A 22330-nucleotide genomic window follows, 5' to 3' on the forward strand; every position below is an offset into this window, starting at 1 on the left:
AAACTGTAGTCTGTATAACTAACAATGGGACTAGCCCCTGCATTTACTGTCCAACTTGCACAACAACTTTGTAACAAGGCTCAGCATCCATCTCAATCAGGCCTTTGCCATCATTCGAACAGTGTTCTTTATTGCAACCGCATATTTTATTGCAATTGTATATTTTATACGATGATCTTGACAAACAATAAAGGAGCTATTACACTACTTGATGTATTTTATAGGCCACCAAATGGGAAGGAGATAAACAATCAGATTTGCAAAGGAAATCTGAGGTGCAAAAACTATAGAGTATTGATAATGGGAGACTTTAACTCCCCCAATATTGAATGGGGCAGTGATTGTGTTAAGGGCAGAGAAGGGGAAGAATTTCTAAAGTGCGTTCAGGAGAACTTTCTTGATCAGCTTGTTTCCTACCTAACAAGGAAGGAGGCGTTGCTGGAACTAGTCCTGGGGAATGAAGAGCAGCAAGTGGAGATTTGTCACAGTCGGGGAGCATTTTGGAATAGAGATGATAGCATTGCAAGGTTTAGATTAGTTATGGAGAAGGACAAAGAGAAATCGAGAATAAAAATACTTACTGGTGGATGGCTAATTTCAGTGAATTGAGGAAGGATCTGGCCTGGGAAAATTGGAATCAAAGACTGGCAAGCAGAAATGTAATGGAGCAACGGGCTGCCTTTAAAAAGGAGATGGTTCAGGCAGAGTCTAGGTACATTCCTACAAGAGGGAAAGGGAGTGCAGCCAAAGCCAGAGCTCCCTGGATGACAAAGGAGTTAGAGAGTAGGATGAAGCAGAAAAAGAGGGCATATGACATATGTCAGCTTGATAATACAAGGGAGAAATCAGGCTGAATATAAAAAGTAGAGAAATGAAAAGGGAAAGAAGAGGGGCAAAGAGACAGTATGAGAACAGATTAGCGGCCAACATAAAAAGGAAATCCAAAAGGCTTTCTATCGGCATATTAACACGAAGAGAGTTGCCAGGAGTGGTGGTACCAATTAGAAGCCAAAACGGAAAGCTATTGGTAAAGGCAGAAGGCATGGTTGAGGTACTAAATGAGTACCAAGGAAGAGCCAAAGCTTGGTAAACAAGGAGATTGTTAGGATACCCGACGAGATAAATATAAAGAGGAGGTACTAAGAAAGGCTAGCGGTTCTTAAAAGTGGATAGGTCACCCGGTCCAGATGGGATGCATCCTAAGCTTGCTGAGAGAAGGGTAGAAACTGCAGAGGTGCTGGCCACAATCTTCTAATCCTCCTTATATACAGGGGTGGTGCCAAAGGACTAGAGGACTGCAAATGATGCATCTTGTTTAAAAAAGGATAAACCTGGAAATTACAGCCATTTTAACATCAGGTGGGAAAGCTTTTAGAAACAATAAACCAGGAGAAAACTAACAGGCATTTGGACAAGCATGGGCTAATAAAGAGCCAGCATGGATTTGTTACGGGCAAATCGTATTTGACGAACTTGATTAAGAGTTTTCTTGATGAGGTAAGAGGGTGGATGAGGGTAGTCCAGTTGATATTGCACACATGGACTTTCAAAGGGCATTCGATAAAGTACACCTGTATCACATATTAGGCTGGTTAGCAAAATTGAAGTCCATGAGATAAGGGGGCAGCAGCAGCATGGATACCAAATTGATTATGGGAGTTGTGGTGAATGGCTGTTTTCTCAGACTGGAGGGAGGTATACAATGGAGTTTCTCAAGGTTCGGTACCAGGACCACTGCTGTTTTTGGTATACATTAATGACTTAGACTTGGGGGTAGAGCATAATTTCAAAATTTGCAGATTAAAGTGAGGAAGATAGTAATAGACTTTAAGAGGACAGAGACAGGCTGGTGGAATGGGCAGACGACACATGGCAGATGAAGTTCAACACCCAAGAGTGTGAGGTAATACATTTTGGAAGAATGAGACGACAATACATGGTACAATGGGAGTGCAAGGAGAGATAGACCTGCAGGTGTTTGTGTACACATCTCTGAAGGTAGCAGGACAAGTTAACACAGCAGTTAATGAAGCACATAGGCATTGGCTTTATAAATAGAGGCAGTGTACACAAAAGCCAGGATGTTACACTAAAACACTAGTTCTGCCCCCACTGTAGTAGTGTGTCCAATTCTGGGCACCACATTTTAAGGACGTGAAGACTTGAGAGGGTACAGAAGAGATTTACTAGAATAGTTCCAGGGATGAAGGATTACAGTTACATCGATAAACTAGAAAAACAGGGGTTGTGCTCCTTAGAGTAGAGAAGGCTAAGAGGAAATCTGACAGGTGTTTAAAATCATGAATGGTTTAGAGAGAAAATAAGAATAAACTGTTTCCAAAGGCTGAAGGATCGATAACCAGAGGACACAAATTTATGAGGGCAAAAACACCAGTGTCAACGAGAGGAAAAACATTATGCAACGAGTGGTTAGGATTTGGAATGTACTGCCTTACAGGATGGTGGAAACAGATTCAATGGTAGCTTTCAAAAGGGAATTGGATAAATACTTGGTGAAAAAAAACTGCAGGGACATGGGGAAAGAGCAGGGGAGTCAGACTAACTGGATTGCTCTTCGAAAGAGCCGGCACAAACTCACCAAATGGTACTATTCTATGATCTCAAATAAGTTTCTTCAACTAGCATCAGTCATTACAAAAGGTAACATTTGGCTTCTTACACAAGGTTACCACTACGAATAGAATCATACTCCAACATGAGTCACTGCCTCCAGGAAGGGAGGGAAGAAAAATATTACAGATACAAGCATTTCCCTCGTTCTTGCAGTTTACAAAAGGTATATTTTCGTTGCTACTCATACTCCAGTTTAACGAGATTAGCAGATTAAGATAAAGTACAGTTAGAAAAGGAAGCAGAGGTTAAGCAATTTGCAGGTCAGTCAACTCCTTAACCCCTCCTTCCTGATTGGGGTGTCTGTCGTTTATTCCCACCTTCTCTACTTTAATCCTACCATACTAAACTGTTTATATCCTTCAGTTTTGATGAAGTTACACACCTGAAACAGTTAACCCTTCTCTTTACAGTTGCCGACTGACTTGTATTTGCAGCATTTGCCATTTGATATTAAATTGATAAAATGTACTCACATTTCGAACAAATATTTGACAGATTCTTCTTGAATTAAGATTTCCAGTACCAGTTCCCATAGATCCTCCATAGTTCCCACTGAAACGATTACGATCCATGTCTGTAGCCTTGTCAAAGCCTCCTCCCATTCCAGAACCCATGCGATCCATACCACCACCCATTCTATCGGTACTTTGGCCCATCCAGTCCATTCCGGCTCCCATACGGTCAACATTTGATGTCATCCCAGAGCCCATGTTGGATCCAATCCTGTCCATTCCCAGACCGGTTCGATCCATACCACCACCCATGCGATCCATTCCAGGTCCCATGCGATCCATGTTATCCATACCAATTCCTCCACCCATTTTATTCATTGCGCCCATTCCAATACCTATAGAAGGAAAAGTATTTTAACCATTTTTTTAAAAAAATAAATAAATTTGGGCACTTTATAATACAAGCTGTCCATACACTCAGTTTCAACACATGGGCGTGTGTTTATTATCGCCTCCCAACTTCCACAATGGACATGAACTGTGTGTGAACCTTTTTACAAAGTATTCAACATCAAAGGTAGTAATCACTGGATTACTCCCAGTGCCACGAGCTAGTGAGTACAGAAATAGGAGGATTGAGCAGATGAATGCGTGGCTAGAGAGATGGTGTCGGAGGGAGGGCTTTAGTTTCCTGAGGCATTGGGACCGCTTCTGGGGGAGATGAGACCTGTACAAGCCAGACGGGTTGCACCTCAACATAGCCGGGACCAATATCCTCGCGGAGGGGGGGGTTGGGGTTTGCTAGTGCTGTTGCGGAGGGTTTAAACTAGCTTGACAGGGGGATGGGAACCGGAGAATAGATTCAGTAGGGAGGGAAGTAAAGCTGGAATTAGAAAGCAAAAAGAAAGTGAGTTTGAAGGACAGAGGAAACAACAGGAAAAAAAGGGTAAAAAGAACAAATTTAAAAGCTTTGTCTAAATGCACGTAGCATTTGTAACAAAGTAGATGAGTTGACGGCACAAATAGATACAAATGGGTATGATCGGATAGCCATTAGAGACGAGGTTGCAAGGTGACCAGGACCTGGAACTAAATATTCAGGGATATTTGACAATTCGGAAGGACAGATAGAAAGGAAAAGGAGGTGGGGTAGCTCTTTTAATAAAGGATGGAATCAATGCAATAGTGAGAAACGATATTGGCTCAAATGATCAGGACGTTGAAACAGTTTGGTGAAGAATAAGGAATAATAAGGGGGAAAAAGTCGCTGGTGGACGTAGTCTATAGGCCCCCTAACAGTAGCAATTCTGTTGGTCGGAGTATAAACCAAGAAATAGTGGGGGCTTGTAAAAAGGGAACAGCAATAATAATGGGTGATTTTAACTTCCATATTGATTGGACCAATCAAATTGGTTAGGGTAGCCTTGAGGAAGAGTTCAGAGTGCATAAGAGATGGGTTCCTTGAGCAGTATGTAACAGATCCAACCAGGGGGCAGGCTCTCTTAGATCTGTGTAATGAGACAAGATTAATAAACAATCTCCCAGTAAAGGATCCCCTTGGAATGAGTGATCATAACATGGTTGAATTTCAAATTCAGATCGAAGGCGAGAAAGTTGGATCTCAAACCAGCATACTAAGCTTAAATAAAGGAGACTACAAAGGTATGAGGGCAAAGTTGGCTAAAGTGGACTGGGAAAATAGTTTTAAGTGTTGGTCGGTTGATGAACAGTGGCGTACATTTAAGGAGATATTTCACAACTCAAGAAAAATATATTCCAGTGAGGAGGAAAGGGTGTAAAACTTAAGAATGGTATCCAATAAAAAACAAGAGCATACAAAGTGGCCAAAACTAGTGGGAGGATGGAAGATTGGGAAGCTTTTAAAAGCCAAAGAATTACTAAAAAAATGATTAAGAAAAGAAACAGATTATGAAAGTAAACCAGCACGGAATATAAAAACAGATAGCAAGAGTTTCTATAGGTACATAAAAAGGAAGAGTGGCTAAAGTAAATGTTGGTCCCTTAGAGGACAAAACCAGGGAATTAGTGATGGGGAATATGGAGATGGCAAAAACGCTGAACAAATATTTTGTATCAGTCTTTACAGTAGAGGACACTACAAATATCCCAACAAAGGATAGCCATGGGGTTATGGGGGGGTGGAAGGAACTTACCACAATCACTAAGGAGGTGGTACTCAGTACGATGATGGGACTAAAGGCGGATAAACTCCCCTGAACCTGATTGCTTGCATCCTCGAGTCTTGAGAAGTAGCGCCAGGGATAGTGGATGCATTGGTTGTAATTTACCAAAATTCCCTGGATTCTGGGGAGGTCCCAGCAGACGGAAAACTGCAAATGTATCGCCAATATTTAAAAAAGGAGACAGACAAAAAGCAGGAAACTATAGACCAGTTAGCCTAACATCTGTGGTTGGGAAAATGTTGGGAGCCCATTATTAAAGAAGCAGTAGCAGGACATTTGGAAAAGCATAATTCAGTCAGGCAGAGTCAGCATGGATTTGAAAGGGAAGTCATGTTTAACAAATTTGCTGTAATTCCTTGAGGATGTAACGAACAGGGTGGATAAAGGGGAACCAGTGGATGTGGTGTATTTGAACTTCCAAAAGGCATTTGACAAGGTGCTACATAAGATTACTACACAAAAGTTCACTGGGTTGCGGTAATATATTAGCATGGATAGAGGATTGGCTAACTAACAGAAAACAGAGTCAGGATAAATGGGTCATTCTCGGGCTGGCAATCAGTAACTAGTGGGGTGCCGCAGGGATCAGTGCTGGGACCCCAACTATTTACAATCTATATTAACTTGGACGAAGGGACCGAATGTAATGTAGCCAAGTTTGCTGACGATACAAAGATGGGAGGAAAAGCAATGTGTGAGGACACAAAAAACCTGTAAAAAGGACATAGACAGGCTAAGTGAATGGGCAAAAATTTGGTAGATGGAGTGTAATATTGGAAAGAAAAGACTTTGGCAGAAAAAAATCGAAGAGTAAGTTATTACTGAAGTGAAGAAAAATTGCATAGTGCTGCAGTACAGTGGGATCCGGGGGTCCTGGTGCATGAAACACAAATGGTTAGTATGCAGGCACACTAAGTGATCAGGAAGGCCAATGAAATCTTGGCCTTTATTGCAAAGGGGATGAAGTATAAAAGCAGGGAAAGTCTTGCTACAGTTATACAGAATATTGGTGAGGCCACACCTTGAATACTGTGTAGTTTTGGTTTCCATATTTAAGAAAGGATATACTTGCTTTGGAGGCAGTTCAGAGAAGGTTCACTAGGTTGATTCCGGAGATGAGGGGGTTGACTTATGAGGAATGGTTGAGAAGGTTGGGCCTCCACTCACTGGAATTCAGAAGAATGAGAGGTGATCTTATCGAAACGTGTAAAATTATGAGGGGGCTTGACAAGGTGGATGCAGAGAGGACCTTTCCACTGATAGGGGAGACTAGAACTAGGGGGCATAATCTTAGAATAAGGGGCCACCCATTTAAAACTATGAGGAGGAGGAATTTCTTCTGAGGGTTCCAAATCTGTGGAATTCTCTGCCTCAGAGCTGTGGAAGCTGGATCATAGACTAAATTTAAGACCGAGATAGACAGTTTCTTAACCGATAAGGGAATAAGGGATTATGGGGAGCGGGCAGGGAAGTGGATCAGAGTCCATGATTGGATCAGCCATGATCGTATTAAATGGCAGAGCAGGCTCAAATGGCCTGCTCCTATTTCTTATGTTCACATTCAGTCATTCAACAATGGAAATGTTTTGGTTGTGCGTCACTTGCTTTAGATACTGCAGGTGTCATTCTTTGAATAAAGTCACACTTCACATAACATGGGATAAGGAGATCAAGAATGGAGAACAAAAATAAATAACTGAAATAACTGCCTCATTTTGGTCCCTGGAATCTTGCTATCACTTATTGCAGGAGCCTCTCCAGGGGTCATCTTTGTCTGGTAGGAAGCATTTGGTACATCCCTTAATGAGATTTTAAAGTAAGAGCCAACCCTATGTTACAGCAGAAACTTAATCTCAAATGCACAATTTTTTTTTATAAAAGAAAGTTAACTCCCCCACTTTTTCCTTTTAGAAACATACAAGGAGAGTATGCCCTCTTGGAAGCAAAAATCCATTGAACCCCACAAACCAAAGGTCTGGAGGAGAGAACAGAAGTACAGTATATAAATAAAACTCCACCACTTGAGAAAAATCCTCTCTATTCATTACTAATGGATCAGCCATAATTTTGCCCATGGAACGTCAAGATAAAACAAAATTGTCTGTGATACTGTAGGTGTAACTTCTAGAGCTTCTGAAGCTCCATCCAGTGGCAGAAGTGTGCAGCTGCAGACCTGACTGTCAGAATGGCAATACCGAAATAAGGGGTGCATCACATACATTGCAAATAATTAAATATTTTAAGAGGTTCCATATTTCATATTTTAAAACTTGTTTTACTTCACAAGGGCACCATGAGATCAATTAAGTCCCTGAACTTGTATCAGATAAATCCAAAATTGCACGTCTGAGCAGGAAAGGCAGTGGCTTAATTGTAATGTGAATATTACTCCAATTGTATCTGTACGGATGCACAACCTGTACCCCTGAAATGACTTTGAAACAGTTCAAATAGAAGTCCCTTTATGTCTATTTTTAATCACCATCCTGGCCTGTAACAGACAGTATACTTTACAAGATACTTTGATTCAAGTCTTAAATTGCTTCTTAATTAAAGATTCATTCTACAAAAATGAAGGCATGTGTGATGATACTGCTTACTGATGATAAAGGAGACATGTCCCATTGCTTCATAGAGGCCAAGCCAGGAAGAATCAACACTTGGATTTACACAATATGGCAACTGTTCACTTTCCCCTATCATAGTGATCACCTGAATGCAGCTTTATAGCTCAGGTCCTGTGGTCCCATTTCAAATTTCAATGCACTTGCAACACATTTATTTGCCACATTTGCATGGCACCCTTTTAAAAGATGGTCACCAAACCATTCAGCTGCTTGTGAATTTGGATCTTAAAATGCTGATTCTGTAGTAAGTTCACAATCGAACAGTGTTTAGTTGTTCTTACCCATTCCTGATGCCATGCCTGTACCAGCAGCCATACCGCCACTACCAACACCCATCCCGCCAGCTAAAAGGGGAAATTAACAGATTACATGCAAATTAAATTTCAAAAGAATAGAATAATGTAATCCTGAATGTTATGTTAGGAACTCATTTACATTTTTTTATCTGCAAGATTTATAGATTGAACCCTCAACCAACTCACCTCCACCCTAGAATAGCTCAATTAATTTAATCCTTTATGGCCCAGTAAGTTTATCCAGCTGAACCACAAGGACCAGGAATTTCCATGGTCCAATTCCCTAGTCTGTACGGTTATCAAATCTCAGGCAGGCCAGCTACATGATGTTAAAATTGGTCTGCACTTGAGTTAGGAAGAGGAAAGTCACCAGGCTTCCTACTCCAGATTGCTATCCAACAACTCATGCTGGCAGTGCAGGTGAGAATATGATCAGACTAAACCATGATGTTCCTGGTGGTCAAATAGGAAGAAGGGAGAGGATACATTTGTTGAGGAAAAGGAAAATGATTCAATACATCCAACGCTTTGTAATTCAATCAAGTGTCACAAATTAAAACAAGTCAAAAAAGACTACATCTGTAAACTGAAACAAAACCGGATCACTATCGCTTATAAACCACTTGAGTCACATGTTAGAAGCCACTTGCACAGAATCTGGTTTTCACAAAATGCTTGTCTTGCTTTTCGGAATGGCAGGCAGTGACTAGTGGGGTACCGCAGGGTTCTGTGCTGGGGCCCCAGCTGTTTACATTGTACATTAATGATTTAGACGAGGGGATTAAATGTAGTATCTCCAAATTTGCGGATGACACTAAGTTGGGTGGCAGTGTGAGCTGCGAGGAGGATGCTATGAGGCTGCAGAGTGACTTGGATAGGTTAGGTGAGTGGGCAAATGCGTGGCAGATGAAGTATAATGTGGATAAATGTGAGGTTATCCACTTTGGTGGTAAAAACAGAGAGACAGACTATTATCTGAATGGTGACAGATTAGGAAAAGGGAAGGTGCAACGAGACCTGGGTGTCATGGTACATCAGTCATTGAAGGTTGGCATGTAGGTACAGCAGGCGGTTAAGAAAGCAAATGGCATGTTGGCCTTCATAGCGAGGGGATTTGAGTACAGGGGCAGGGAGGTGTTGCTACAGTTGTACAGGGCCTTGGTGAGGCCACACCTGGAGTATTGTGTACAGTTTTGGTCTCCTAACTTGAGGAAGGACATACTTGCTATTGAGGGAGTGCAGCGAAGATTCACCAGACTGATTCCCGGGATGGTGGGACTGACCTATCAAGAAAGACTGGATCAACTGGGCTTGTATTCACTGGAGTTCAGAAGAGTGAGAGGGGACCTCATAGAAACGTTTAAAATTCTGACGGGTTTGGACAGGTTGGATGCAGGAAGAATGTTCCCAATATTGGGGAAGTCCAGAACCAGGGGTCACAGTCTAAGGATAAGGGGTAAGCCATTTAGGACTGAGATAAGGAGAAACTTCTTCACCCAGAGAGTGGTGAACCTGTGGAATTCTCTACCACAGGAAGTAGTTGAGGCCAATTCACTAAATATATTCAAAAGGGAGTTAGATGAATTCCTTACTACTCGGGCGATCAAGGGGTATGGCGTGAAAGCAGGAAGTGGGTACTGAAGTTTCATGTTCAGCCATGAACTCATTGAAAGGCGGTGCAGGCTAGAAGGGCTGAATGGCCTGCTCCTGCACCTATTTTCTATGTTTCTATGTAACTTCTATTTAAGTCACCTAACCCCATTCCAGTACTGAAGTCAGTAAAATTCCAGAAGCAAGATTATAGGAGAGATTGCAGGTAGAAAATATCAATGGTATGTGTGATGCTGATTTTAAAAGGGCATTTAATATAAAAGGAAGTGCTAATGGCCTGGAATTTGCAATCAACGACAAAGCGACAGCGCTCGCCACTCATCTTGAAGAAAGCTGCCCACAAAGATCGAGCAATTTCTGTGACATGAATTTCAACTCTCCCGACCTTTGTTTGACTGACACCAAATCAAGCGAATTGCCAGCATCCAGCAGTGATGTCAAACAGGCGGAGCAGCCAATCATATTGAATAATTCTCAGAGCAAACCAGGAAGTAAAATGCAGAGATTCTAATTTACTTTTTAGAAATTTTAGTGAAATAAAAATTGGGACATATACATAGGATTAAGGTAAAAGCTGAAATATCAAAAAACATTTTTTTTTTTTTAAAGCCATGTAATTCTTGATATTAATGAAAAATTTGATATTCCACAAATATAACAGTTGTTCAGCAATCGATAGTCGTTAAAATCCCAGTCCCCTCTTTCAACAAGGCTTGGGGGGGGAGAAGAGAGAAAGAAAGCGGGGGTTTAACAGCAATATTCCATTGATTTCAATTGATAAGTCAGCTCTGGGGAATTCCAAAGCACAACCTGTGGTAGAGCAGGGAATGACTGATCACATCTTCTGGATTTCCATGTTTAGAATTTAGCGCGTGCGCAGATAAAAGTTGCTGTCAGCTTCAAAGGGGTAATGACAGTGAACACTGAGTTTTACTGCAAATTCCAGGCCATTAAATTTGTAAATCAGAACACCACTGTCTGTTACTATCAGCAGCTGGAGATATATGCAAGTTTATAGGAATAATTAGTTAAACTTTAGTACACTAAAAATAGTGGGACTGAGACACATAATGAAGCACATACCTACAAAGGATGTTCAAAATGAATTTGGACACAATACTTGTGGCCTAGATTTTCAGAAATAGTCAGATACAACAAGCCCATCTGATGTATAAATCTAAAATGGAACCAATGTTAAAATACTTGAACCATTTCCCCCCCCCAAAATTTAGCTACTTGAACTTACCCATTCCTCCGCCAAAGGAATCACCATATCCACGAGACATACCCATATCATTTCTACCAAAATCTCGGTCAAAGCCACTGCCACCCATTCCTCCTCCACTGCCAGGACCATACATTCCTCCTGGGTACATGTCTGCAACGGTCAGAAAAATTACTTTAAAATATGCTAATGAGGTGAACAATTACACATTTTCAATTGCACACTCCCAAGTCTTTCCTGATAAACATGCCAGGTCAGGATATCTACAAACAATATACAAGCTGTTAAGTTCGCTTAACAATTCAGTCCAGACAAGAGTATCATAATCAGTATCTTTTTATATATACACACACACACACACAAACAAAAACTATAAAATGATTAACCCAGATTGCTACAGATTTAATTATGCTTACTAATCTGGCTCTCACAATATGCAACTTTACATTAGACGACTACTTTGGAACTTCCCCAAGGCCGAGCTGGTTCACCGAGTACCTGAGCCATACAGACCAGGAATCGTGCAGGTCTGAAAAGAGTTACTGGATCTCAGGTGAGATAGTGGCAGCTGCTGTAAGTTGACACTGTATGGGGACAGAAAATCAGCCAAGGTTCCCACTCCTGATCATTATCCAGTGACCAATGCAGTGTAGAAAGATTTACGCTCCAGTTATTTACAACCACCCCGACAAATAATTGCCTGCCAATACACACCGTCTTAACATAATCTACCTATCTCAGCCTTGAATCTACAGGTTCAGCATCCACAGCCCTCTGGGGCAAAGAATTAGGCTCATACATTAATAAGGCCATTTCTTTGGAACAGTTTCTACTACAGAGTTATATACATCACTTTCCATACAATTAAACTTGTATAAATAGGGCAGGTAGTTAGTTTTCTATTATAAACCCTGATGTGTTACATTATTTGATCCATCTCCATCCAATTCTAGGATGACATTAATTGTTCACTGCAGTAATTAATTCTGCAAAAGAGGCTCTCATTCACACATTTGCCCCATGGAGTTGGGAATTCTCTCATTTGTAAGGTACCTCCTCCAGCAAATCCTCCAAAATTCACACCTGAAAGTCATCTGTTCTTAGCCAGCAGTAAATAAGTAATTTTACCAATGGAAGAATGTTGACATCTTTGTACACAAGACCCTCAGATACCAAGATAGAGGGGCCAATAGTACCCCACAAATCATCACTTGCTCGTGTGCAAGGATCTGATCTGGTGTAAAGTTGATCTATAAATGTATATTCACGCAACAGGAATTTTTCTAGTCCATCTGAACTTGCCTCCCATGCCGCCACCCATTCCTCCTCCACCACCACCGGTTCCTCTGTAATCATCCATTCCTCCTGATCCTGGAGCAGAGAAGTTGCATGAATGTGTATTGCAGGATTATTCAAAATATTTACATTTTGCAAAATGTGCACATTATGGGCAAGCAAATTCCACAGCACACTCTCACCTCCCGTCACACCCGCAATCCCAAGATGGAGCCATTCACTATTACAGAGCTCCATCTAGACACTTGGCCAAGAGCTATTTAGACAATCTCAGGTGAGAATCCCATTTGAATGTTAGTCAAGGCTAGGAACTAAAGCTCTGTCCCAGGAATGAAATTTTATTATTGGAAATCCCACTCAAAGCTGAAGAATGAATTAAAACTACCTGCTGCAGCCAAGAGATTTCAAAACCTGCAAAAGGGATTCTGCAACAAAACAAAAAAAATCCTCTCCTCCCCAACACATTAGAATGGGCAGGCACCTTTCTGCCTGGCATCTGTTGTGCCACTTTGAGCACTACCAGGTACAGGGCAAATTATCTTCCACTGGTATTTGGGAAGAGTCACGTCATCACTACTGGCCAGCGGAGTGAAGCAAAAACTCATTATCTGCTTAGCTCAAAATTGAAATTATTACACAAACAAAAAACTTTACCTCCCATTCTCCCCATGTTCATTCCTGGGCCAAATCTCCCCATGTTATCCATCCTGTCCATTCCACCTCCGCCACCACCATACGGACCATCCATGCCTGAAAGTTAGTGCCAAATCTTAAATGTAATTTTTAAATACAGGATTTCAAAGTTCATTTATACAACCATAATAGACCACCCATGGCACTGCTCAGTGTGGCACAGGTTATAGTGGAGCTACAGCACCTAGTGGCTGCTGCCTGTAAAGAGGAGTCACTTCGACAAGTTTACTTGGGAATTTCCCATTATAAACCGATTACATACATTTTCAATGCTAAATGTAGTCTTAAAGATGTAACCAAAAATTGTGACAAAGTTTGTGGACAGGAAATGCCTCCAAACACAAGATTTTATATATAATTTCTGTATGGCATGGATAAATCACATTAAAATTCCAGAAAATATGGAGACAGTTCAGAGCAATACTGTAAACTTCCACACAATATCCTCATTAGCACCTGCACTGCCTTGGCTGTACTGAATCAATCCACAAAGGATTATAGGAATTAAAACGACCACCTTTTAACTAATTAATTTCACCCAATTTATTTCTAATGGATAGGAATCCTCACAGGATGAGATTTATTTCCCACTCAACACAGACCTCATTTAACAACTCTGTTGCTTTTGGGGTTAACAGGTCAGCCCAGGCGTGGGATATAAATCAGAACCATGACTCCTCAACCTATGTCATATACACTAGGAGAACGTTCATTAAAAAGAATATAATACGAGAACTTTGCAATAGAGGTCGCTACTGTGTACCGAATACAGGGCTGAAATAAATAAGCTAAACAAAAGATGTCAACAAATGATTAATATTAAAACAGAGTTTGAAAGTACTGTATATCCAAGTATAAAATATTCTATTTGAATACCTGAATCTGGTTTCAAATGGGTTTTACATCTGTTTTACCATGTAAATGTCATGAGACAGATGAGTAACAGCCAAACACAGGAAGTTACCAATATATCTTAAAACAAATCATCCAGCTGGGACCAGAGCTCATGTTTAGACATGCAAATCTCCCTCAGTGGCAATTTCAGCTCCAGTGTAAATCAGGTAGTACTGAAAACCAGTACTGTAGATATCAGTTTAAATCAATGAATTCTGGATTTATGGGTACTAAAATATCTACAGGTTTCCATGCTCACTCTACATGTACTTTAAACCCTTGCCAATTAACTACTTAAAATTTTTAGATCACAAAGCTGTTTAACTTTCTGCTACAAGGTAGTTTGCAAAACTACTGCAGCATCTGGTAAAAAGCATATCAACCAGTGAGCCAGTAATTAAGTCAGATAAGTATCGACGCCCCAATGGCACGTTCTCCGAGACTTACCGCCTCCTCCCATCCGGTTCATGCCACCATATCCCATTCCATCCATTCCCATACCTGTTGAGAAGGAACAAAGATGCTAATGACTACTTTGAAAGGTTAGTATTTTTCAAAATATCCCCTTTTTGCCGTGTTCAATACACGAAGATTGAACAAAACTAAAACACACCCAGAAGCATTGGTCCGAACACTACAACCCAAAACATAAAATACAGTCCCCACAGTTCCGTAAGCAAAGCCGAAGGGTAAATATTCAAGTTTAGGACTGAACTATGCTTTGGTGTCATCTCTGTCATTCTTTAGCAACAAACCAAATCTTCAATTTATACTCCAGAAGTTATTTGTAAGCAAAATGAAACAATTGCAGTGTAATGCTTTGTGATGAAGAAGCCAGATTACAGAAGCTGAGAAGCAGTTAGCTCAGCCCTAGCACATAGCTGGTAGTAAACAGCTGGGCAGCTCCCTCATCTAGGGTTAGTGGCTCATGGGAATTTGACAGGTGAAGGTGAAATAAGGTCTGTATTTGAACTCAATCTTCCCACTTACCATATTTTGGATTAGAACTTTTCAGCCAGACTCAATCCAATAGCAATCTAGCCCAGTGACGTGATGTCAATAGTAGCGCCTCCTTCATCATCGGTACACTTACATCAGCAATAATGTATGCGAGCGCAGCAAAGTGACTTTCTGTGCCTGCCTTGTGTGGAAGCAGATGGTCTACTTTCAACATCCTTTTCTGTACTAATTACATCGAAGTGAGTGTACACAAATTTTCCTTTAGTTTTGGGCCAGTACTCTCACAATCGGCAATCCTCAGTACTCTTATTTGTTCACAGGATGCAATTGACTATGACAAGGCCACATTGTTGTCCATTCCAAGTTGCCTTAAGGTGTCGGTGGCTCCTTTTCTTGAACCACAGCAGTACTCATGCTGACACTGCTTCCACGATGGCGTTAAGTAGGGAATTTCAAAAATTGACAGCAACAAAGGAACATCAATATATGTCCAAGTCAGGATGGTGTGTGACTTGGAGAAGAACTTAGAGGCAATGATATTGCTGCACTTATTCTTTTCAGTGCTAAAGGTAATGAGGCTAGGAAGAGCTGTCTAGCTAATCTTGAATTACTGCAGTGCATCATGTAGACTATACATACTGTAGCCACAATGCATCAGTGGTGGAAAGGGTGGATAAGAGAACGGCTTTGTCCTGGATAGCATACAACTTAGAGTGTTGTTGCTGCAGAACCCATCCAGGTGAGTGGCGAGCATTCCACAAACTCCTGACTTGAACTTTATAAATGGTGACGAGGCTCTGAGAAGTTAAGAGTACCCAGACTTTGCCCTGCATTTAGTTATGATCTTGATGTGGCTGAGCCATTTAAGCTTCTGGTCAGTGTTCAGGTAGTGTTGATGGCAGGGGACTCAGCAATGGTGCTACTGTTGGAGGTCAGGAGGAAAGGATTGTACTCTCTTGTTGGAGATGGTCACTACCTGGAATTTGCATACAAATGTTACCTGACATTTGTGAGCGCAAGCCTGGATGTTGTCTAAATCCTGCTGTAGGCTGACACACCCTCCAGGAGTTGGGAATAAAGATGAACACAGCATTAAGTCAATGATCAACCCCATTCCTGACTTATTTCATTAAATGACGGAACAGGCTCGAGGGGCTAAATGGCCTACTCCTGCTCCTATTTCTTATGTTCTTATGAAGGTCATTGATGAAGCAGCTGAAGATCATTGGGCTTGGGACACTTCCCTGAAGAACTGCTGCAGCAAAGTCCTGGGGCTGCAATGATTGGCCTCTAAAAACCACAACCATTTTCCTCAATGTCATCCATGACTCCAGCCACTGAAGGGCTCTCCCCTCGAGTCCCACAGACTTGGGCTTTGCTAGAACTTCTTAATGACCATATTCTGCTACTTTCATCACTCCTCCAGCATTCAGCTTGCATCCATGTCTGCCTCAGGGCTGTGAAGAAGTCTAGAGCCAAGTGGTTCTGGCAGAACCCAAACTGAGTTCCAGTAAGCATGTTAATGATGAGTAGGTACTGCTTGATGGCACTGTTGATGACTCCTTCCATTACTTTGCTGACAATTGGGAGTAAGATGACAGGACAGTGATAGGGTAAATCTATCCTGTTATTTGTGGATAGGACATACCTGGGCAATGTTCCACTGCCATCTACATGATGATATGGAATAGCTGGGGAAACAACTAGTCCTGAGGCACAGTTTCTTCAGCACTGCAACTTTGATGTTGCAGAGTCCTCCAAATCCCTCAACACAACTTTGTATCACCCCTGCAAACTGGAGTCTTGAAATAATGATATACATAACCCCATAAATAGTTGAACTGTTTACCGTGTACACAAATGCTCCTAATGTACCAGTTTGGAAAGGAATCAAAAAAAGTCTAATTTCATGGTGGATGTTGAAAGCTCAATCAATATTATGCTTCTTCGTTTTCAAAATGCCATTAACAAGATGGATTTTGGGTGGATAAGGAACTGCTGCATTCTCAGACCCAAGCTTAATGGTAGTGGATCTTCACGAGGACCAGTCATTAGTTGAGCCACTGTTTCCCGCCATCTTTATCAATGATATAGATGAACTGTCTGCAAGTTTGCAGATCATGCAAAGATGTGAGGGTGTAGGAGAATATATTGTAAGCAACTCTAGATGCAATGGGGAACTGGGACTATATCTGGCAGATGTCTATTAATACACACAAATATTGCATAATGTATTTGGACAGAGACAACTTCAAGTAAGTGTACACCGTGCAGGGTTGCATGCTGAAGTCTGTTGAGGTATGAAGTGTTACAACATTGCAAGGCTATTGTAAAAGCAAAAAAAAGCATATTGAGATGTATTGCTTAATGAATTATAAAATAAATACTATTATTTCTCTATACAAGGCCTTGGTCAGGCCACATCTATAATACTGTATCCAGTTTTGGCCCCCTCACATGGTGAGTGAGTGGCTCTCTGGAAGAGGCTCAGAGGCGATACAATAGATTGAAACAGAGTTTAAAGGCCCTCATTAAATACAATGGCCTAAGAAAGCTGGAGCTTTTTAGTCTAGAAAATAGATATGATTTGATTGAGGTCTTCAAAATAATGAAAAAGAGTTAGGCTTGGTCTAAATCGATAAGTTATTTCCCACATTACAACAGTGACTACACTCCAAAAGTACTTCATTGGCTGTAAAGCGCAGAGAGACATCTGGAGGTTGCGAAAGGCGCTATATAAATCCAAGTCTTTCTTTTTCCATTTAAGCTAGATAAGTTAGGACTAGAGGACACAACTACAAGTTACGTAAATGTAGAACTAGATTTGAAGCCAGGAGGCATTTCTTTTTGCAGAAAATCAACGACCTCTTTAACACGTTGCCAGCAAATGCAGCTACTGCAGATTCACTTCAAGCATTCAAGGTCATTAGAGGATGTGTCAACAGTCACTGTGTTCTCCTGGAATGTGTTTGATCACCTTCAGGATCAGAGAGAAATTTCTCCACTGTTCTTTCAAAAATAGTCTACTTTTTTTTCCCCCTCTGGTTCCACAGGTGTAGGGTGAAGTAGTCATGGTGATGTTGTGCCAAGGTACGTCATTCCAGTGAAGGACAGGCTGGTCTTAACCTGCGCTGTTTACCTGCATGTCCGTATTACTACCAAGCAGCAATATCCAATTCTTTATCTGCATTAACTTCCTAGTATGTCCATGTGATGGCAAGTACCACCAAAATCTGAATAAAATCACAGCTGCCCAAGTATCCATTCTAACAAACCTCAACACTTGTGTCTGGTTAAATGAGAAAAGACAGGAATGCTCAACAAGCTCATCAAAACTAGTCCTTACCTCCCATTCCTGGACCCATGTCTCGAGGTCCAACGTTTCCCATTCCTGTGTTCAGATCTCTGGCATCAATCGGCTGGCCACCAGGTCCCAGGCCCATACCAACCCCACCAAGTCCCTCTATAGTTGGCAAAAAAGGAATATTTACAAATTGACTTTTGATGAAGCAAATTAAATGTTTCAGAGGAAGTAACTGTACTTACAGAAACCTCAACTACCAGATCCAAGCACAGCAAATATCAAATTATAATTCTTGTATCATAGTACAGATCTACTTTACATTAGGATTTTGTGTTATGTAATGTTAGAAAGCATGGAAAACTCAAACAGAATGTTAGCATTTACACAAGGATCAAATATCAGAAGTCTGGGATTTAACATTTGCAAAAAAAACTGTTTAAAACAACAGCAGGGCTAGTTTGCAATTGGAAAAAATATTTACTGAAAATACTGATTTTATTCATAGAACATATTGTCAAAGGCATGCTTCCCCCAGAAAGTCAAAATTTATAAACAAGAAAATCATAATGGGTACATTCAATAAGACAAATAAGAAATTTAATGTATGCCTTATTTTATATTCCCCACTACAATATATTTAACATTGCAGCACCTTTCACAGCTTAATTTTGTTATAGTTTGAACACTTCCAGTAACATATATTTGCCAAATATTATGGCCTCTCCACTGATTTGCTGATTTTTCACTACCCAAGAGAAGGAGAATGCTGTGCAGCTCTCTAGCACACATTAGGTTTTCAGTACATTTTGATTACCTTAAATACCAAGAACCTTAGCTGTTACCATCACTAGGATTTCATAATTAAATCATTCCATTTACCTAATCTCAAGTGCAAGTTGTCTAATAATGGCAAATGTTAGATAGTGATCTTTTAATTTAAATATTTACATCAAAACAAGATTTTAAAAATGATCAATCTGCATTATTTTGGTGCTAATCTATTTGCAAAGTAAATAAATGCCATTTAGTGACAGAAAACCAAGATGACAGTCAGCGGAGTGAATGATCAGAGCCTCAGATTCAGTACCTACATATGTCGCTGCCTTTAAATGCATTTTCATTTGGAAGTTAAGATACACTTTTAGCCAGAATATATTTTGCAATATCAACTGAATCATGTACATTTTGCACAGCCAGTTACCCTTTTCAGCAAATCAGTTAGCACAACCTTCTGAATTCATCTTTGAAAAGCAGCTACATTAGTTGAAACTCAGTAAAACCTTGCTTTTATTGGCACCAATTTCCAACATTTGCAGCGAAGTCATGTTGGAATCTCATCTCCAAATAGCTAAACTATCCCATCACACATTACTGTACTGCAGCAGTGCTAACTATTTTGTCAGATGAAGTCCTTACTACTAGGGGAATCAAGGGGTATGGCGAGAAAGCAGGAATGGGGTACTGAAGTTGCATGTTCAGCCATGAACTCATTGAATGGCGGTGCAGGCTAGAAGGGCCGAATGGCCTACTCCTGCACCTATTTTCTATGTTTCTATGTCAGGATTTTTAAAGTAAAAGAAATGGAACCTGATGTGAAAGGGTACCATTTCAACAATAACTTCAATTTAAAAAGCATTGCTTCAATCTCCAATGTCTCACATTAAACTCTGCAGCTGACGTATACAGAAAAGGAAGGCCCCAGTGTAGAGTCAACTTATCTCTTGACAGGGTGAGAGGGGACACTACATCTGGTCTCTGTACCCCTGAATTAGAGATGGCAAAATAAATCACGATTCCCACTCTCAACTGCTATTCAGTAACCCTTGCTGAATGTGCACATGCAGGTTTGCTCGCAACAGGATCAGAATTAAAGCATACGTCTCTTTTAAACAGCTTCATGATTTGGGTTTTAAATTGCAGATACAGCTTTGTCAGATCAAGCAGATTGCTGGGTCAAATTATGAAAAGATGAGGGGACAGACAGAAGCAGACTGCATCCAGTAGTTGAGGGGTCTAGGAGCCATAAATACAAGATTAAATGCAAGACCAAGAGGTTTAGAGCAAAGTTGAAGCACATAGAATAAAAGGTACGAAATTGGCTAAGTGACAGTAAACAGAAAGTAATGGTGAACGGTTGTTTTTCGGACTGGAGGAAGGTATACAGTAGTGTTCCCTAGGGGACGGTACAAGGACCACTACTTTTCTTGATATATATTAATATGGACTTGGGTGTACAGGGCACAATTTCAAAATTTGCAGATGGCACAAAACTGGGAAGTATAGTGAACAATGAGGATAGTGATAGACTCCAAGAGGACAGATTTACTGGTGGAATGAATGGACACATGGCAGATGAAATTTAACGCAGAAAAGTGCAAAGTGATACATTTTGGTAGGAAGAACGAGGAGAGGCAATATAAACTAAAGGGTACAATTCTAAATGGGATGAACAGAGACCTAGGATATATGTGAACAAATCAATGAAGGTAGCAGGGCAGGTTGAAAAAGCAGTTAAAATAGCATGCAGGATCCTGGGCTTCATGAATAGAGGCAGAGTGTACAAAAGCAAGGAATTTATGATGAACCTTTACAAAACAAAAACTGATTCTGCCTCAACTAGAGTATTGTGTCCAATTCTGGGCACCACACTTTAGGAAGGATGTGAAGGCCTTGGAGAGGATGCAGAAAAGATTTACAAGAATGGTTCCAGGGATGAGGGACTTCAGTTACGTGGATAGACTGGAGAAGCTGGGATTGTTCTGAAAGGGTGGTGGAGGCAGATTCAATCTTGGCTTTCAAAAGGGAATTGGTTAAGTATCTGAAGGAAAAGGTGGGGGAGTGGGACTAGCTGAAGTGTTCTTGCAGAGAGCCTGCACAGTGATGATACCATTCTATGATTCTAAAAACAAGAGATGCAAAATATGATAGTTTTAAGGCTGTGGAAGTCACTTCCAGGATTAATGGTTGAGGCAAAAACTGTCAATAATCAAGGTTAGATTGGATAGATGGAAGGAAGAAATAAGAGAAAGGAATATGGAAACAGGATGGGTAAATGTGATTAGGGTATTTGTTTACATGTAGGAAAACACCAATACTGAATTGTTGGGCCAAATGGCTTGTTTCTATGTATAGGGCGCTAAATATAAATTGTTTTGCTTTTTAGTATTTCCCTGGTTGAAAGCATACTAAACAGGAAGTTACTGCATACATTTAAGACAAAAGTTGCCAATACATACTAGGAAGTTGTGGAGCGCGGTCTGCAGCATAAAAGTTATTCTTGGGCATGGATTTGTCATCCTGTAGGAAAGAGAATCAAATATTAGAACCAATTTTAATGTAACAAAAAGTGGAGGGGCTGCTTTGCAATGATGCAATTATTTATTCACGTTTATTTTACTTTTTTAAAAAAAATAAGCTTGTCTGGCAGAGTTGGCGTATGTAGCAGCATGTTGAACTATGTTGAGCTGGCTAATCTCAGCCTTGGCTGTAGTGGGAGACCTCAATATGCCCAGGCTTTTGGGGAGCAGGACAGGTTCTTAATTAAGATAAATAATCAGCCTAGTGCCCCTTCTGGAAAGTGCACACACTGACATCAAGTGAGGCCAAGATCAAGCTTGCCTGCAACGGTTCCCACAATTTAATAGCCTGCCAGATCTCAACATCCAAGATCCCACACAAAGAACTTCAATAAATGTCATTGTCAGAAAAGAAAAGGTGGAAGAAAAAGGAGTGGACTCATACTTCTGGAACCTTTCAATTACTTATAAGTATACTATTTAAACCTAAATACTAGAGTCCAAAATTAATAAAAATGTTTGTTCTTTGAATTTTTTTTTTTTAAAAACACCCTTCAAGGATAATTAGTTTCTGTAGGTTTACAAAAAAAAATCTCAATCAGGCGAGGTTAATAATACTTGTGAAAAACAGAAATTGTTAACAATTGGACCAACAGAACAAACATTTTGTTTTCTTAGGTGGAATATTCCTAAACCAAAGTCATAAACCAACATCAGCTACTTGCGTAAGTAAATATTTAACACGCAGACCAAGTGAAAACTTACCATCTTGATGTGCATAGGCCGGTCAAACAGAAGTTGTCCATTAAACATTGCTAGAAAGCAATTAAGGAATCTT

At 40.5% G+C, this 22330-nt stretch overlaps 1 protein-coding gene across 1 annotated transcript in view; it reads right to left on the reverse strand.

Moving 5' to 3' along the window:
- LOC139228646 (myelin expression factor 2-like) overlaps nucleotides 1-22330 on the reverse strand; it is a 45061-nt gene that overhangs the window by 1298 nt on the left and 21433 nt on the right. The window contains exons 8-16 of the mRNA XM_070859862.1: nucleotides 22258-22307; nucleotides 21433-21493; nucleotides 18239-18355; nucleotides 14380-14433; nucleotides 13000-13095; nucleotides 12352-12420; nucleotides 11071-11202; nucleotides 8199-8261; nucleotides 3108-3481 (exon numbers count right to left, since the gene is read on the reverse strand). Coding sequence (XP_070715963.1) covers nucleotides 3108-3481; nucleotides 8199-8261; nucleotides 11071-11202; nucleotides 12352-12420; nucleotides 13000-13095; nucleotides 14380-14433; nucleotides 18239-18355; nucleotides 21433-21493; nucleotides 22258-22307 — 1016 coding nt within the window. The remainder of the gene's footprint in view (nucleotides 1-3107; nucleotides 3482-8198; nucleotides 8262-11070; nucleotides 11203-12351; nucleotides 12421-12999; nucleotides 13096-14379; nucleotides 14434-18238; nucleotides 18356-21432; nucleotides 21494-22257; nucleotides 22308-22330) is intronic.

Source organism: Pristiophorus japonicus, chromosome 18 (genome assembly GCF_044704955.1).
Source record: "Pristiophorus japonicus isolate sPriJap1 chromosome 18, sPriJap1.hap1, whole genome shotgun sequence".
In the NCBI taxonomy this organism is placed as follows: domain Eukaryota; kingdom Metazoa; phylum Chordata; class Chondrichthyes; family Pristiophoridae; genus Pristiophorus; species Pristiophorus japonicus.